The sequence below is a fragment of the Perna viridis genome, chromosome 3, assembly GCF_037379345.1.
Source record: "Perna viridis isolate PV_CMFRI_1.1 ecotype Kerala chromosome 3, ASM3737934v1, whole genome shotgun sequence".
In the NCBI taxonomy this organism is placed as follows: domain Eukaryota; kingdom Metazoa; phylum Mollusca; class Bivalvia; order Mytilida; family Mytilidae; genus Perna; species Perna viridis.
Window position 1 is genome coordinate 34929467 of NC_142447.1, and position 20047 is coordinate 34949513.

Consider the following 20047-nt stretch of genomic DNA (forward strand, 5'->3'; position numbering starts at 1 on the left):
GAAGTAAATAATTACAAGGCTTACAATAATAATTAAAGGACTTATTAATAAGCGTTGCTTCGGGAGTTTTAATTTAATGTTTCATTTTCCTTATATTACTTACCACCCCGTGCAGGTCCGGGTGTTAAAAGAATAGGCCTGCAGCAGCGCTAAGCTTGTCGTATAAGGCGACTAAATAGTGCTCAGAAACCTAGCCGGAGGCTAGGCGCTCTGCCCACAGAGCAACTGGGATGTGTGCCCCGGGTGGTGGAATGGGGTACCCCTGGCGTGTTACATGCTGGGGTTGTCAGGCTATAATACGGAAAACCTGACCGCAAACCATAGTGGTGCACCGTGTTTGGAAACATGCCACGTTCCTCGCACGTTAAAGAACTCTGCTGTGGTATTCGATAGGAGTAGGAACCTTTGCGCTCCGCCACAGGAGGCTAGATTGTCCGACCCTATTTTCCTTGTGACCCATCCTTTTTTTCCATTTCATATTCATTTTATCATCCATTTCATGTTCATTGTCTGAATATAGCTGAAATATTGCTGCTCGGACGTTAAACCCCAACAAACAATATATTACTTACCAATGAGAACGAAATTCAAGTTCTGGGGCATTATTCATATCAAACGTCGTTTGAAAATGAATAATGCGGCCGAAAATCATCCAGTTTTGACCGGCTTTGTAAGATTCTTGCAATGTTTTAGTGGGAGGACTGCCTATACCGTCAAGAATGAGTTTTGAACGTGAGACGCTGTCCGAAGCTTGATTTGAAACCACGTTAAAAATATCTTCTTTTTTTTTAAATTCCGGGCTTAACATAGAATTCTTGTTATTAGCTCCATTTAACCCATTAAGTGATACTTATTTTGACACTTGTAAATTGTGTTTTCAAATTATTGATCGATTCACTCACTAATCTAACAGAGAAACTGTAGTGAGTTCTATCACGATCGGAATTGCTTTCTGTCATATAGTTAGCGTTATATAATAAGAAATCCAATGTTCTTGAAGGTTCTAAAGTGTTGCTTTAATTGTGATGTCAAAAGCAGTTTATTACAATTGACGTCTTCTTTTACATTGTATGAGAAGGCTATCCGTGACCGATCCTAACAGAAATGACAATTGAAATGAATTGGTAACGAAGAGACAGGAGCTTTCAACTCTTGCTATAACATCATGCGGTTTTTTAGTCACGGTTCATAGAACACTTTTAAAATGATCTTCAACGATTTAATGAGGTGGGAATATTTTCGTCTTACTTAATATCAATGCAAACTGAAAAACGGTGGTACAACAAATTAAAGTCATTTTATTTACAGTAAACTTTTAATGGCTTCTGTAACCTAATTTTGAAGATCAATTCTATGTGGTCCTTGACCAAAAATAAACTTTTATTCTGTTATCTAATCAAGTTCAACATTTCGAGGTAATCACTTCACATCATAAAATACTTGTTACAAACTTTGAAATATTACGCGCTATTTCCTTACGGAACTTAATAACAACTTGATTGTGGTATCCGTGTATGTAACGCCTCAAATATATGCCGTATCGATATTGTATACTGATTGGTTCTATGGAGACCCAAGTTCTGATATTAATCACGCTATCCATACCATAGTTTAGATCAATAGGAATATAGAGACTGGACTTACTGCATTCATTTTAACTTTGATGTATGGAATACTAAGTGGGGCATATCTAACTTTTTATTGGATATATGTAATTAACTTTTAGAGGTATGAATGTAAATTAGATTAATATATTTAAAAAAAAAATTATTTAGTTTAATGAAAATGTCATTCAGATTTTTTTGGGATGATTTGCATGTTGCGTATCGCATATCAATACAAAAACGTCGTGTATAACCTTAACAAGTGTGAAATAAAAAATAAATTAAAATAAATCGTGCCATGTTTTAAATCTAACATTTATCGACATCTCTAACTTTGTTAATATCATAATCATGTCAAAATAGATCGTCTAATTCCCTTTTATACGTATTTAATGCAAACTCCAGTAAATATGTAGTTTGAGGGGGAAAATACGAATGAAAATACTAATAAAATAAGTATATGTCTTACATTTATAACATAGTCATGTATTATCTAAACTTGACATTTAGGGCAAAGTCGTTATTTCTCTACGAATCAACTAAATCTGACAGATACATGTATATATGGGGGCATTTATTTGTATCAGTAACCTCTTACAATGAACCTTATTCTTCTACGTAATACGTAAGTCTGTTCTTGGAAAGTATAATTATAATACATTTTTTTAAAAATGCAAGATTTTTAATTGTGATAATTTTGAGCCGTTCTCGAATGAAGATTCTAGAATAACGCTTGTCTGCAAAGCTTTATGAAGGGATTTATTTGGTATTACATTTTTTACACGTCTAAGTTCGCACAGACCTGTCTCAAACACAGCCTTTATTAATACTAAGAAAGTATTTATTTGAGAACAAAGTTCACATATCAACATACTAAGACAGAGCTTTACAAAAATGTACACCTACAAAGCTAATGAAACAAAATAATGGCCATCTTGTACTCTAGCAAAGAAAGATGAAGATAACCACTGGTTTCTCTTAAGCTGTCAATTCTACCACTTCAGCTGCTCTAATTGGGAGGAAACTGGCCATTGATTAAATTGTAGGGTCAACAATGTGTAATAACAAGGAGACATAATTTAATTAGGACTCTGAAAGGTGGCACATAATGTCAAATGTCATGTTAATGTTGTAGATTAGTTATGACAATCCTAATCAGATTGATTACAGTAATTATATAGTCAGGGGCTATCTCATTCTTACAAAATATCAACGGGATGAAAAAGAAAGAAATATAATACTATTATAAAATGATTTTGACACATTAACTTTTGATTGAAAGAATTGTACTTGAAATCATCACAAAGATGGATACTTGTGACTTAAGTTAATCCATATCTTAAATATGTTACCATTCCCACCTCAGATAACTACATAGTCAGATCATCGAAGGCTAACGACCACAACAAGCATCAAATAGAATGACAAACATTCACTACACAGGTTGAGTTCTTACCATCAAAATGAACTAATCGTCATTATGTTCTTTCCATCTGTGAGTGATGATCATTGCTATCGTACCAGAGATGTAACGATATGTCTTAGAATTATTCTGCATGTTGAACAGCGGGATGTTAATTATTACAGAATCCAGGACGATTTTTAATCTCTAGTGCAATCTCAAGAATGTAACCAAATTAGTTAAATAGGTTCTCATTATTGGAAAAGGGATTTATGTGGCTTACTTTGATCTGAAATGCATTTAATATAGGAATATAACTCATTCCCATATTTAAAAAAATACAAAAAATTCAACCAATATTTCAAGGTGTTATTACAAAATAAGTCTTTATCTAATTTCTACAAGAACAACTATAAATGTTTCGTATGAGGTGTCACATAATAATGGATGATAAAAAAGGTTTTAAAAAATGATGAATCGATTACAATCGATGATTTAAGATAATCGAATTCAAAGGTACAATACATATGACAGGTATACATGCACATTTAATTTTGATGTATGAGAATTAATAAGATTTTAAAGTCTTCAAAAGCGGGTTTTTTTTATATTTTCATACATTTAGATAGCGTTTTCAGAATTAATTATAATTTTGACAGTTAATGGTTTCATTAGTTCAAAATCACATTACGTGTTTGAATTGTTATAATACCGAATGTTATAATACTGGATTTTCTTAAATCTTTTTCGAGAATAATTTTTAAGTGTTCACAAACTCACACACTGTGTTGATAAAGGTTCCAGAACACATCCGTAACATGCAACTCCACATTTAGCAACATTGACAAGCAGATACAAATATTACAGAACCTAGACGTTTGTTACGTCATTATACAATAGTACGTATACCTTACACCCTACCTATAACATTATACTATAGTACGTATACCTTACACCCTATCTATAACATTATACAATAGCACGTACGCCTTACACCCTATCTATAACATTATACAATAGTACGTATACCTTACACCATATCTATAACATTATACTATAGTACGTATAACTTACACCCTATCTATAACATTATACAATAGCACGTAAGCCTTACACCCTATCTATAACATTATACAATAGTACGTATACCTTACACCCTATCTATAACATTATACAATAGCACGTAAGCCTTACACCCTATCTATAACATTATACAATAGCACGTAAGCCTTACACCCTATCTATAACATTATACAATAGCACGTAAGCCTTACACCCTATCTATAACATTACACAATAGTACGTATACCTTACACCCTATCTATAACATTATGCTATAGTACGTATACCTTACACCCTATCTATAACATTATACTATAGTACGTATAACTTACACCCTATCTATAACATTTGTTTCTGAATTGTACTTGATACTTAATTTGATTAGTAGATTTAGAAACAGATTGATAGAAAGTTATGTCCGTTTGCTTTGAAATATCAGATGACCCCCCCCCCCCAAACCTATTTCTAATCTATCAAGGACACTAAGTCTTGGGTATGAATAATTGGACTAACTTAAATAGTTAGAACTTCTTTCTTCTATTGATCTTCTACCTTTCCAAGATACATTTGTACTATACAGAAGCTGATATAAACTTAAGGCCCTAAAAACCTGATTTGATCATATGAAGAATTGAAACCATTAAGTATATCAGTTCATCAATTAAAGAGGCCCTAATACTTTTATCATTCCATTCCTGCTATCTACTGAGTCATTTGAGCAACTTACACAAAAGTTGGATCATTTGTAAAGAAAATTGAAGTTTCAGAGGAGTTTCAAAAATGAAAGCATCAAAATGCAAAAAGGGAAACGTCAAAAAGGACAAGCACTCCAACAAAAGTCATTAAATCTTCATGAAAATATCTCCATGGTTAAATAACATCATACTGAATACTTAAACCTGAGTCTAAACCATATGTTTTTTCGAAAGATTTGCAAAACCTGCTGTTTGACCCTTTCTGTCTTTTTTAAGTAATGTCAGCTGTATTTGTCAATGGATCAAATATCCTTACAGCAGTTCTTTGTCCAATTCCCTAAGAAATATTCTCTCAATGTTTGGTAAGAATGTGTTTTAAAGTTTCAAAGAAGTAGATTTAAAAAAAAAAGAAGAAAGCAAAAAAAAGGGGGGAAGTAAAAAAGGGCAGTAACTCCAACACGAGTTAACATAATTTCACAAAACTTTTCACCACGGATATATTTTATCTTGCTGAACACTTTTATTGATGTGTAGAATTTTCAAACCAAATGGTAATAGAGATATTTGCAAAAATACTGTTGTCCCCACCCCTTCAGTCTATGTTTAGTACAATGGCCATGTTTGCTGACGGATCAATATTCCCAATACCAGGATACTCCATGGAATATTTATACCAAGACTGATTTCAATCGGTCTGGTAGTGTCTGATCATAAGATTTTTAGACTTTACATCGAGAAAATAGCAAAAAAGGGAAATGTTAAGAATTGCAATCTCCATAAATTGAAAACGCTATTCGATTATTCTAAAAGTTCTTACTGATAGTAGGTCATATCCTCTTTATGATTGAAACTAACCCTTTTGGACTTACTTTTCAACTTAATAACCGAAAAATACACACACATAATATTGGTAAGAATGGAATTACAGGGAGGAGAAATCTGAAACCGTGGAGTCACGTGACGAGACTTACTTGCCCTGTAGAGGCAAAACAATATGGTATGTTACTAGTAACAACGGCCATGTCAATAGATACAAAATTCCTATACCATTTCTATGCAGAATACCTTAAGAGACCTCCATACCAAGCTTGGTTCTAATTCGTCAAGATGTGATAGAGGAGAACATTTTTGAAAAATTGTTCAACGACAACGACGATGACGACGGACAATGTCAATAAACGAAAAAGCGGAAATCCCGAATCTGGTCTTTCACTGGTTTCTGTAGGTTCTATCTAGTTTATGTTACAATGTTAAAACTTTCAAATAGGTCTCCGAAATGAAGACGGAATTCCACTATAGATTTTTTTCTTAAATCGTAACGATGATCATATACATTTATTAGCTGACAATATTGTAATTGCAAACGAAATGTTTTTGTTACGACCACAACAGCTATATGATCTATCTATAATGACTGCGTGTGGTTAAAAGCAACATGTAGGAGGACATTGTTGCCAACTGCAAAAATAGAACATATACACATTCCGCATATTTGCATTTTCATATGTTGTGAAAAGGTTATAAATTTGCAGTTTTTAAAGATATTGTAATATTAATTGAAATACCTCAACGTTATGTATAACCGATAAAATAAATTATGTACTGTAAGAGCGTGATTTATTGATGACATCAAATTTAATTTATATTATAACATATCACCTAGAATTTAAAATATGTTCCAGAATATACTCGTTTTTCATTAAGAAATAAGTTTAAAAAAGCTATCTTCATAAAAATCAGTGCAATTCACTTCTATTTACGCACTTTTCAAGGAACCTTGAGGGATATAGTTATGTAGTTATGATTTATGCTATAATAAGCTTGTGATGATTTTTTGCGATTTTTGTAGTCAGAATTTATCAAAAAATGCGATTTTTCCACAAAAAGTCAAATAAGTTCGACTCTTCAAGCTATTGCTTAACTAAAACGTCTCAAATTTGGTGTCATTCGAAAGATAATTTAATTATCTATATAAATCAACCACGAAAAACTAATTTTCAAGAATGAATTTTCAAAAAGTGTTAAAAATATTATCCATACCCCTAAAAATTGGTCTCAGTATCAAAGAGAATTTATCATTCACAGCATACCAACACTGTAGAACTCATATTTTAGGCATTCCTAATTAAGATAATGATGTATCCAACATATCTGATCAATTCAGGCGTAGATTTTCTTTTTGGGATTACTATAAAATCTAAAAATTGGAATTTACAGACTTTTAGAATTTATTCTATATCACCCATTATTGTTATTTTTCAGCATACCGTAGTTTAAACAAGTTTTTGTGTGATACAGTACATTAATATAGTGTCTTAGCTTCCAAATGAGCTCAAATAATAAATATTTAAACTTTTCCAAGTCAAGTTAGGTGAAAAATTGCCACCCCTACCCCTGAAAAAATATGCCTCAACATGAACTAACATGTTAAATAAACGGTGTACAATAGATATGTTACTTGTGTTTTAATTATAGATGTATGAAAACATAACTTCTCATTTCAGGTGAATATTTTTCAGTTTCAATATGAAATTATTGAGGTTTTCATAAAAAGGGGAATTATCGGAATTTCTTATTTTCTTCCATTTCCGAATCACCTGTAACAGGCACTTTTTTCTAATACCGTACTTCGTAAGCTTTTGCATATTCAAACATGTCTATGTAGCATCTAAGCTTTCTAATGAGCCAAGACAATGCACAATTAAACGTATTGCAGGCCATTTGGGCAAAAGATGGAACCCCATGCCCACTAAAATCTGCCCCAATGTGAAATAAAATGATCGTTTATAACATACACGAACTGTACACATTGTCTATCTGGCATTTTTATGGAGATCTTCTAGATCTTGTATCAATCACATTGTGTAGCAAAAGCTTGTTTGAAGTAGGGTACTTGAAAAATTGCCAATTACAGGTGAATTGGAAGAAAATATGAAATTCCGAAAATTCCTCCTTTCATGAAAAACTCATTATTGTCATATCGAAACTGAAAAATACGTGCCTGAAAGAGCAGGTATATTGAATACATCGTTAGTTAAAACACTAGTACCCAACTTGTTTCTTTGGGTATATAGTTTAATTTATCTTAATTATGAATGCCTACAATATGATTTTTATGGTGTCGGTATGCTTTGAATGAGAATTCTGTTTGATACTGAGACCAGTTTTCTAGGGCTAGGGGTAATATGTGTAAGACTTTTTGAAAATTCATTCTTGAAAATTAGTTTTTCTGGTTTATTTATGTAGAAAATTAAATTATCTATCGAATGATACCAAATTTTAGACGCTTTAGTTAAGCAATAACTTGTAGAGTCGAATTTGTGTGACCTTTTTCGGGAAAATCGAGAATCCCATTTTTTTGGTTTTTTTTGGATAAATTGTGACTACGAAAATCGCCAAAATTCATCAAAAGATCCCAAGAAATATTAATTGTGATAATACTAATCATAAAATACCAAATAAGCTATTTTTACTGCAGCATAAATACTTTAGGGGTTTTTACATGGAAAAATATGTCAATTTGAGCGATTATTCGGTGGGGTAGGGGTTCATTTTTTATTTTACCCCAAAACCCTAAATGTTACCGCAACTTTCTTGGTACCATTGTAAAGCTTAGATATTGGGCTACATGATGATACATATACATGTCAGTTTACTTCGTTTTGTAGAAAGAAGAAGTTCGAACAATAAAAAAAATGTTAAAAATAGATATTTGCCTCAACGAAGTATAAAAGGTAGCCAAAAAATACCAAAAGATGCTTCAGTTTAATTTTTGCGATAAAAAGATTCGTAAATGAGAGATATAAGGGTACCTGAAAATCATATTTTGGTTGATGAGAGGGGGTGCACAGGGGGTTATCTCAGCCCACATTCTATAGTTGAATATTGCAATTGTAGATTTCATTCATATATAGAGATATACGAATCTGTCCCCTAAAAAGCCTTCGCAACATTTGCTATGATATAGAACCCAAACTACATATTTTGGAAAACCGGATGTGCGCATTTAAATTTTCATCGAAAAAAAAATCGACTCTTTTATGAGTATTAAAAATATATAATCTAGCCAAGGTTATGATGAATATAAATAATCTGACTTTCAACAGGCTGGAAATAAAATTTCTGACCTGAAAAAAAATTGCCAGCCCCTCCCCTAAGAATCTAATAGTCTGACGGTGTACCTTTATCTTGATAGTACTAACATTTGACAGTACTAACATTTGACAGTGTACCTTTATCTTGATAGTACTAACATCTGACGGTGTACCTTTATCTTGATGATAGCCCCTGCACATTAATATTGATGGTAACCTCTACACAAAAATATTGATGGTAACCCCTGCACTTAAATATTGATGGTAATCTCTACACATTAATATTGATGGTAACCTCTGCACATTCATATTTATTGTCATATCTGTGCATTAATCTTGATGGTCGACTCTATATCTTAATCTAGATTGTCACATATGTACATTTGTATTGATGGTCATCTCTGCGCATTAACACTGACGGTTATCTATGTACATTAATCTTGATGGTTACCCCTTAATCTTAATGGTTGACTTCGCAATTAACTGAATCTTTTTTGTCACCTCTGTACCATATTCTTGACTGTCTCCTCTGTATATGAATCTTGATGATTATACTTGTTCCTTAATCTTGATGGTACCTCTGTACCTTAATCTTGATAGTATCATTGTACCTTAATTTTTATGGTGACCTCTATACATTAATCTTGATGGTCTGGTTGAATAATACTGTCAAAGTAATAGTTCTTCGCAAGACAAGGTAAAGGTCTGTCCTTTTAGTCTAATTAAGAATTGTCTTCTTCGTTCTAGATTGGTAACATATCTTACGTCTGTAGATCGAGTAGGTAAAAAACGCTATGACAATCCAGCTTCACTCTGCTGAATGTGGTAGTCATGGTGCTCGTGTTTCTTGAAATGGTGGTTACTGATACATGTGACATTTTCCCCGTACAAGACGTCAACCTCATGGAGCGGAATATACTATGGCCAGATTAGACCTACAGATCCTTGAGGTTTTCCAACTTTACCTGCTGTTAATTAGTATTAATTATGGTAAGTAGTTTATAGATCTATACAGAGTAAGTTCATAAGAGTGTAACTGTGAACCTTCTAATATTTATATATATATATATATTCTTGGTTAGCTTACTGCAGTAATAGATACATGTAGCTTAGAATTATAATCATAAGTCATCTGGAACTGTATAGTCGTAAAACTATTATCTGAAGTTTTATCACATCGTAAATATATATTCACAAATCCTATTTACTTTCCTCTTAAGCGTATCCGCGAGAAAAAAATCCAATAAGAAAATGTTTTACTCAAAAATGTTTTGATTCATATAATAGATTTTACCGAGGTTAAAATGGCTAGGTTTCTGATTGTAAAACCGTGACTAGCTATCAATAATCACGTTTGGAAGTTATCACCATGAGATTTCGCTAATTGCCCAAATGGAAGCTCTAAATGACAACTAATTCCTAAATTTTGTTATATTTGTTCGGCTGGCTAGTAATTGGACGAAATCTTATTTATAGTTATTCAATATATCAGTTAGACCGTAAGCTTTTGTGGTATAACGTATGAAAGCAATACTTGTATTAAAAAGGGGTCATTGACTTTGCTATCCACCAAAACAGTATTTGAAAAATAGTGTACGACCGATGAATGTCGAATAAGTTACAGGCAAGGTGGGTTAGAATTTGTGAACGGAACGTTTTAGTAGGTACAATATCAGGATTTGCCTTAAAAACTTCTTACACAGCAGTCTCGCTTACCCTTAAAATTGTCCAATTAGCTTTGTTATAAAATAAAATTTTATCAACAAAGCATTTGTTCCTACTACTACAAGTTTTTATTCTTGTATAAAACATGTTATTTTGGAAAACACATTTTGGTCTTTAACACCTTTAACACGCAGAAAACGTTAGTTATGTTTTGACAAAAATACTGTGCAAATCTTTGGATTGGTTTAACATCTATTTATAGTTATACAAACAAGGAGCTCTTCAGATACATGCAATTCATGATTCATCACACATTTCATTGGTCATTTAATATTTAGAATAAACTGTTTAAGTAGCTGTCTTTGTAAGAATCATGCAAAATCTGAAAAATGTGATACACCCCAAAAAAGGCTACATATTTTTTCATTTTTGTAATTAAGTTGTTTTATGGGTCTATATTATGAAATGTGTAATTATTCATTCAAATCTACCTGCTCTTAAGAGATAATCAACATCAAAAATCCAATAGATTCTATTGTATTTGAGTGGCATTTACAGAGTTATCTCCCTTAATTTTGAATTCTACAGTGCATTCTATACAATTTTTATCTCCAATGAGCACGGGTTATACGAAAAACCAAATGTTAATTTCTGTTTACTGAAGCATTTTAAACAAAATATCAAAAATAAAAATATGTAGGCATTCCAACCATGTATCACATTTTGCATGATTCTTAGCTGGAGTGCTACTTAAAATTGGAGTGAGTTAAACTCTAATACATCGTGTTTCGAAAACTACTTTCGTGATCAAAGTTCTGCAAATACAAAAAAAATAGCATATACTTCAAAGTATTCAAGGTAACGCTTTATAAACACAACCCGTTTAAATATACAAATTACAGCAGATATAACAAGCCGTATAATCGGAGATTTTTTCTTAGTTCTAAGTATATTTACACTTTACTCCAAGCTCTGGATCCAACTAACATGTCTGTTCCAAAGTGATTTTTTACCCCAAATTGTGACGGATTAGACAATATCCATGTTACAAAATACAACAGTTCTTTATTAATATTTCAAGGAAAGAAAGCTACTGCGGTAGAATTATAGCCATACACTTAAACACCACGCATTTTCCAAGCTATAACATTTTTTTTAAATATCTTTAGGCAGTTTATTGATGTCATTGTAAAATGTCTGTTATGACTTAAGTTGTATGTGTACTAGGAAGTGTGATGCAAAATAAAAAAAATATTATTTTCATGAATAAAGCATTAAAACTTTATGGTATAAAAGTGAAAAAACTCTTAAAATGTCTTTCCAGTTTTTAAAGGGGAAATAATCTGCATAAAAATGATTTCACAAGAACTCTATTAAATAATTGCTCACAATCCCTTTTGAAATGTAATGAAAACATTAATATTGGCTACCAGATTTAAGTCGTCATTTACAAAGATTTACGCTGGTCAATATAATCTGATTGACCCATACAGTATGGACCGTCCGTTTCCAACATGAACAATACTTGTTCATACTGTCATAGATATTCTTCTTCTTTCCTCGGAATTGAACGTCAGTTAGCAGCATGGCGGATGTCTTCCGCAAGAAACAGGAACACATTATTTTCTCTGTTCGTTTGTGTGTTGTACAATTTGTCGTTCGTGCCTTGTCCATTTCGTGTTCCCGGCATTTTCTTTGTCCGACGATGTCGTAAGGACTTTCGACGTTGCTACTTCTTTTGTCCTGTGGCCGACTTTTTTTCTAAAAAAATCATTGCTTGTAAACAAACATCTATGTATTTTGAATGTTTAACCTGCAACAGTATAAGAAAATGAAATCTCCCTCAAATCAAGGCAGAAAAACACACTTCAACACTAACATGACACTTAACAATCCTGTTTTGTTGATACACAATGCATAACTGACCGTAGACGTAATGTCTAAATAAGCGACAGTCATAAATAATTCATTACTTATTTTTGTAACGGATGCGATCAAATCAAAGCTAGTCAATTTATAAACATTTTGCTAAAGTTAAAGGGTAAAAAATGATGGAACTTTTATTGATGCTGTTTTATGTTTTAGAGACGGGAGCTTAGATCTAAGGCTATGTAGCCCATAAAACTGTTCCAATAAATTAGCATCTAAATAGCAAATCTACTAATATTGATGCTCTGGAGATCAAGCTTCCTTGAACCGATAGCGCCAGCTTTTGATCCCTGGTATATATGAGATAATGTCGCTCTACATCGTGTATTGAGTCTTGTTCTTTTCTCCAGAAATGTCAAGGACGAGTTTTATTTCTGAAAGGGTACCGCTTTGGACATATTATACACACGATCATTTTTAAGACTACATTTTTAACTAAATTATTACTTAATTGCAGTTCAATGTAAGCCAACGACAACTTAATTTTAGAGCGATGACTTCTTTACTAAAATTCATTAGATAAATTTTAGTTTCATGGATTTTGGATGGAATCTCAACAATTCAGTATATTTGAGGCAAATGAAGTTAGATTAAAGTGAAAACAAGCATTCACGAGTTCTATATGCATGTATTCGTGATTTGTGTCTTCACTTAAAAATATTTCATTAAGCATTCTTTGAAAAAAGAAAAAAATCATATGCGTACAAAAGAATTAGATTGAACATTTCGTTTACCTTTAATTTAAAAAAAAATATGCATGAGCATACTTATAAAACTGGTTCATGCAATATCTTTTAACTCTGGAACAGAGTAATAAAAAAAATGTTTTTATATTATACACACACATCTCCATGTTATATTTTCTAGATCTAATAGTTTAATTCAAACTTGAATTAACGTCATCATTACGGCAATTCAGTGATGTCATCTCACCAAAAAGATAGTACACCTAGATACAAATATATAGTTCTAGGTAGAGATTCCTCATACTCTGTAAGAAATAATTTCAAATCATCATCCAAATGTACATAGGAAGATGTTTATAGAATGCTGGAATTTTTAATCGACAACATATTTGTCCAGTGTGGTGGACGCGTTTATAAACAAACGGTCGGCTTTCCAGTGGGAACAAATTGCTTTTCTACTTGCTGACCTATTCCTTCACTCTTATGAGGCTGACTTTATAGCTGATCTGATCCGAAAGAAACAATATCATTTAGATAGATCCATTAATCTCAGTTTCCGCTATATACATGACGTATTATCTTTAAACAGTCCTAATTTCGGGGATTTGATACATCGCATCTACCCCAAGGAACTTGAGATAAAGGATACTACAAATGCTGTGAAGTCAGCCTCATATCTTGACCAACACTTAGAAATCGATGGTAAAGGAAAACTAATGACCAAGCTTTACGACAAAGGTGATGACTTTTCATTCAGAATTGTCAACTTCTGGAACAGGGTTATGTTGCTACAAGATTGAAGTCATCACTACAGAAGTTTTATGGTCGTCATCATGAACTCGTGGATCGTTATGGTGTATCCATCTGCGCCATGAAAAGTAATTTATTCAACGTGTCATAGTTAATTTCCTTTTCTCGTTTGTCTACCCCGGACTTGACTTTTTATGAGCAATTCGGCAGGTGTTTTTAGAAAAAGCACCCTACCGGTGCACCTGGTCCATGCTCCCAGTTTTTAGTGGAGTCGGAGTTGCTCATTTGTTTTTGTTACTTTGTATGTATGATTTTAGTTACTTCGTGTTCTTTGTTGTGTATGTCTGTTTTCAATGTCTGTTCATTTGATTATTCTTTCCCATGTGATCTATTTTCAGTATATTGTTACTCACAAAAACGGCGTATCCTAGAACCTACCTTCTTGAATACTCCGAGAAACATAACCGTCCATATGAATGAAGTGGCAAGATTACAGTGCCGTATAAAAAATCTCGGTCCCAAACGGGTAAGTATTAACACAAAATGTTTTATATTGAAAGTAGTTCTTTTTATACTGAAGTACATTTATAATCATTCTGCACGATGTCGATTGGTCAGTTTTTTTAATTTAAAAGTACACCGATAAGATAATATCTTCCACGCTTTAAAATTCTTAAAACCCATAAAATATCCTATGAAAGATGAAGTTAATTTACAACTATTACTTCCTCCCTTTTACAAGGATGGTTACTTGAAAATTTAGTATTTTATAAAAAATCTTTATCTTTATATATCCATCTATTTCATATTCTTTTTAAATTCCCTATAATCTATATTGTACATTTATATGTCAGATGAAGAAGTACATATTGGACTATTTTAGCGCTCACATGAAAAAACATATACGTATGCTTTCAATGTTCAAAACAGTTGTGCTAACATCATTATTCATCCGTGTGAATTTTTAAATTACATATTGCACATTTGGAGTTAATAACAATTGCAGCCAAAAATTTCAGTAATTACACAACGACACCTGTTTTTTTTTTTATTCCATAGGTAGCATGGAGGAAAACGGCCGTAGACTATCCATTAACTGTTGGGGTGAAACCATTTGATCTCAAAGAAGATATGAGCGTAAATTATAAAGATTTAAAAGACCAGGAAAAGGGCTTGTCGCAGTGGGATCTGATGATTAAACGAGCAAAGCCTAGACATTCCGGAATTTACGAATGCCAAATCAGCGCGAAAAAAATTTACACACATTATGTATACCTCAAAGTGCTGGGTAAGTCACAATACAATTTAATCTAATTACAAAGAACTTGGAAAAGGAATCGAAACGATGAAAGGATTACTCGGTGCCCATTATCTTGTATTTCAAAAAGATTTTTTACAATTTTCCAAAATATTGTATTGTAAATATATTTGATTTTTTTTCTGTTTACAGACACGCCATCGTTAGAAGGACCAGGTAAGAATTAACCCAAACCGCCATAATAAAATTTCGATAGATTGATGCTTCGTCAATATATTTGAATGTAGATTTCGAAACAAAATGATTTCTTTTTCATAATTTACAATGCCTCTTGACTTTGAGTATTTTGATTATTTTGGTGTCGATGTTTTTCTTCTGAAGTTTTTGACATGATAGACTTATCTGTAATCGTTTTTGAGTTAAAGGGGTGCGAAAGTGGATCACAGCAAACACATGTTTTGGTCCGATTTTGATAAGCACACTCAAAGTAGAACTTCTAGCAGAGTTCAACATGTGCGGTCCTATCATACTGCGCTTTGTGAAGCCTTTTATTGAAAGGTATTCTCGGAAACAACTTGGTTAAACCTGTATGGTTGGTTCAAGATGAGAAAACAATTTGACGTACATGACCTGAAGGTTTTGTAGCATCCACACAGGAAACATAAATGTTCGTACTTGTACATTGTATTTGGATGAGGTTTAGTCAAAACATATACAATATTTATAAAGAATATCAAAAGAAGGAAAAATTCTCACTCCAAAATCTTGAGTCCATCTTCGTTCGTTTGAGGGAGCAAAAAAAAACGCTGATTTTGGAGGATTCCTTAATACTAGAGACACATATTTCCTGTTTTTTTCATAGTTGTTTCTTGAATTTGTTGCCAATTTTTAATTCAACGTTTTTTTTTCTACTTTTTAGAAATAAAAATTAAGGGAACCGAATTTGTGAACCTACACGAACCAATAAAATTAGTTTGCAATGCTTCAGGTGCCACAAAGGTGCCAACTGCCATTGACTGGTTCTTTAAAGGTCATAAGATCCGTGTAGGAGATTTCAGACAAGGGTCAAGACTCGACATATCTGATTCAGTGCCTGATGAACCTTCAAATGTGTTAGTGAGCAAATTAACTGTGATGAAAAGTACTTTTTCCGATAGAGGGAAATATGTTTGTCGAAGTTTGATTGGAAATATTTATAGAACTACAAGTATGGATGTTACCGTTTTGAATAGTGAGTAATTTGTTAAGTACAAATTGTATAAATGAACATTAAATTAAATCTCGCTATGACCTTTTTGTCCACAAATATACTCGGTGAACAGTAATTCAATGTTTTAATTATTTGAGGTTTTTATTTGTCCGAAATCAGAAACAACAATAATAATAATAATAATGATAAACAGTTATAAAAATTCTTATTCAGAGGTATGAAAATGATATCATTGAATTAGTGTTTAACTAATCCTGGTTTACTGAGTAAAAATGAAAGAAATGAATTTTAACAATTTAACGAATGAATAGCAACATCACATGTGTTAGGGGTAGTCATCAATAATCATATAATTTATCTAATAAGCCAAATGATTACTATAATTTCACTAGAGTTGTCGGAATAAATGATGTTTTTAAGAAAAAAACACATATAAATGTATAAATGATAATTTTTCAACACCATACTTTCATCTAATTTTTTTTCTTGATTGTCACAGCAGAGAAAGAGCACGAAAAAAGAGAAGGTAAGAATCATTTCATCTGAGTAACGTATGTTTTTGTTATCTTGAAAAAAATGTACAATATCAATAAAATTCGGTTTTAAGATTCTACTACAAATCTCAATTTTACTGACTATTAATACTAAATGGCTGTAATAGGTTTTCCTTGAACAGCAATATTGGTCTCCTTGAAGTTATATACTAGGCAAATAACCTTGATGGATGACGAGCATTATCTAATGAATTTTCTGTAATTGCATTTTCTGGTCCTTTGCATCAATTCCAAAAGTTCTCCAAATATTGACATCAAACACATTTACTGTAATCAGTTTACTCAATAATATGATTTGTAAGTCATCTGCCGTCTGCATGACGGGACTTGACTATCAAGCTCATCTAAACCTGAATATTACTTTTCTCATGGAATCATTAGGGATTTAATATTTTAAGAATTAAGTCTGTGACCACCCCCGATTAACTTTAACTTCATTAATGCCTAGTTGACATTTTTGAAAATGTACGTTACAGTGTACAATGTTTGTTTATTATAAACCTATATCAATTAGCTAAGTTTAGAACAAGTGTTTAATCATTTGGTACCAGGAAGAACATTTAGATTTTAAGTGATAAAGTTCGGCAGCTGATTAAACCTTTCCATTAAAATATACTTCCTGGTATTACAATAAGCAATTTTGAAAACTGATACAGTAACTATGTACTTCCAGTAATACAGAGTTGATCTTCAAATTCAACTATTTTTCATGAAGTTAACTAATACTACTTGCTGTAATACAGGTCGTCGTTTGTATCAATCAAATACACCGAATAAACACGTCAAGCTAGAAATATGACCGTTAACAGTCATTTATTGCAGCTTGATCGTGAACGGTGGGTATTAAAGTTTGTGAACAACTATTTTGTAACTTCTGACAATTTAAGGAAAACTGTAACTTCTTCAAACATTTAAGTAATGACTGTCAAAATGATTACAATTTGCAAAGGATATAGAGCATTGCGTTTTTTTCTGTTTTTATTTTAGTAAATAAAACCATTATTCAGAAAATGCAAAAGGCAACACATGTTCATGACATTTTAATACCCCATCATATTTTGATTTTTCTTAATTGTTTAGTCGATTATGATTCACTATCTACTATTTGCTGATCAAAAACGATTTTTTTTCATTATTGATATACGATTAGAATATATAGAGCGAAATGTTCTGAAAATCAAAATAAAGATACACTGCAGTTACTTCATACGCTTGAAAATCGGTAATCATTTTGACAGACTTATTTGATTCGTTTGTAAAAGTTAGTTTTGCTCAAATTGTCTATTAAAAGTTCACGATCATGCTTCAATATTTGTCATATAGTATCAATCTGTTTAAACGACATTTCTCCCGTCTGTCCGTATGACGAGGATGTGTACAACTGGTCCATTGTTTTTTTTTTTCGTTCGGTTTATTCATTTACTTTATTTAATTTGTTTTTGGTTCGTACCCTTTCTTATTTATAATTTCTTTCTGCTTTGTCACCTGCCTTTCGAGCTTTGAATTTTGGTTTTACAGTGGATTATCTTATCCTTATCACTTTTATAACGTGTTATTTTTGTCATTTCATGTTCTTTGTTTTGTGGGTCTGTTTTCTCTGTCTAATAGTTATTATTGGGACATGTTCTTTGATTTCCGATCTAATATAAGTTCCCATGATTTCACTATCAAACCTTTATATATTGTCGTAATAAAATTTGGTTTCAATCTTACCGCATCATGTCTGAAATATATGATTTGTTTTAAAATGCTCAGTTTTCATTCACTTTACTTCCAGAAAACACGAAGATGACAACTTATCCGACAAAACGGGAGCATACGAATTCCGCACAATCTAAGTTTATCTCCTCCTCCATCATATTCGTCGTTGTTTTCATTGCCAGTGTCCTCCAACTGAAGGTTTTTTAACATTTCAATGTGTTGCATTAGCAATTGTGAATTGGGAATACGTGGTCGTGATGAGCAGAGAACAACCATTATACGTCCAATAATAACTGTATTAATTTTTGTTTACCCATATTTGTGAAATGTTAGAAAGGTTTGGCAGCAATCGTATGAAGAAACTTCAAATATGTTTGTAACATGGTACTTGTAAATAGAAAAAGAATATATTACGTGAGAAGTATATATATGCATGTATCCATGAATTATGTGATCATATTAAGCCAGTTTTGATTTCTCTGTAAAACTCGAGATCAGTCGAGTTTCACCCAGCATCAAAAATGGATTAAAAATGGTGATCTTGTCCTAGTTTTTATGTGTGTAACCTTGGACGATAATATTTAGTTAAAACACTACACAACACTTTTTCAGATACACAAGCATAACAAACCTCCTAAAAGCCAAAATAATTTTACTGTAAATATTTTGCTAATAAATCAATAGATTATTGCCATGTGTAAATGGCTTGAGACATGTTAATGAATATTCTATTTAAGCGAAAGACAACGATTGTTGTAATTAGAATCGGTTTCGGCAAGGCCCCTTATTAGCTCATCTGAACATTTGGTCCAATTGGATAATTGTCTTCTCTTTGCGTCTGTTGTCGTCTGTCGTTTATCGTTAATTGTTATCCTTTGAGACCGTAAAGGTCATTAGAACCAAATTTGGTCACCAGTATCCTTATAGGTATCTATTTTGAAAGGTACACCGATTATGTAGATCAAGCGTAAAACATGGCCGTCATTGCTATTTTTAGACCAAAGAGGGTAAAGTCACATTGTCAAATTTCTATATACATCTCAAAAACTACAAGAAGTACTGGAACTGGAGTAAGACATAGCTCAATTTGGTTTGTTTACCAGATGAGCAAATCAGTCTCCATAAAACCTCTTGTCTTTATCATTACAATATAGAGTAAGCTGAATACAAAGTTGAAAACAAATAATTTCGTCGATATTTCTTTAATGTTGTCATCGGCTTTCTTTGTTCTTTTGTGCACATATATAGATATCGTGATTGCGTGGTACTCTGACCTTCAGTGTTGTACTCTTTGTATTCGATCACCTTTAAGATCCCTTATATTGCATTCTTACAACAGGAAATGGATTTCGATTGTTTAAAAACAATAGAAAAATTCAGTTCCAACTTGAATATCGAATATGCACAGCACGGTATTAAAACTGTAATGCGCTCTAG

At 32.3% G+C, this 20047-nt stretch overlaps 1 protein-coding gene across 2 annotated transcripts; it reads left to right on the top strand.

The window, feature by feature from the left end:
* Window positions 1-1315: 1315 nt before the first annotated feature.
* LOC148622010 (zwei Ig domain protein zig-8-like) lies at window positions 1316-19807 on the top strand. 2 transcript variants are annotated; one of them, XM_088571473.1, is made up of 8 exons: window positions 1316-1728; window positions 9605-9847; window positions 14286-14413; window positions 14947-15175; window positions 15338-15361; window positions 16065-16376; window positions 16858-16881; window positions 18687-19807. In XM_088571473.1, the coding sequence occupies exons 2-8, from the start codon at window positions 9778-9780 to the stop codon at window positions 18815-18817; spliced, it is 918 nt and encodes a 305-aa protein (XP_088427599.1). In that variant the 5' UTR covers window positions 1316-1728; window positions 9605-9777; the 3' UTR covers window positions 18818-19807. The 2 variants fall into 2 exon arrangements, with proteins under 2 accessions (XP_088427599.1, XP_088427598.1); XM_088571472.1 differs by having other exon boundaries at window positions 1323-1728; window positions 16855-16881.
* The last annotated feature ends 240 nt before the right edge of the window (window positions 19808-20047 follow it).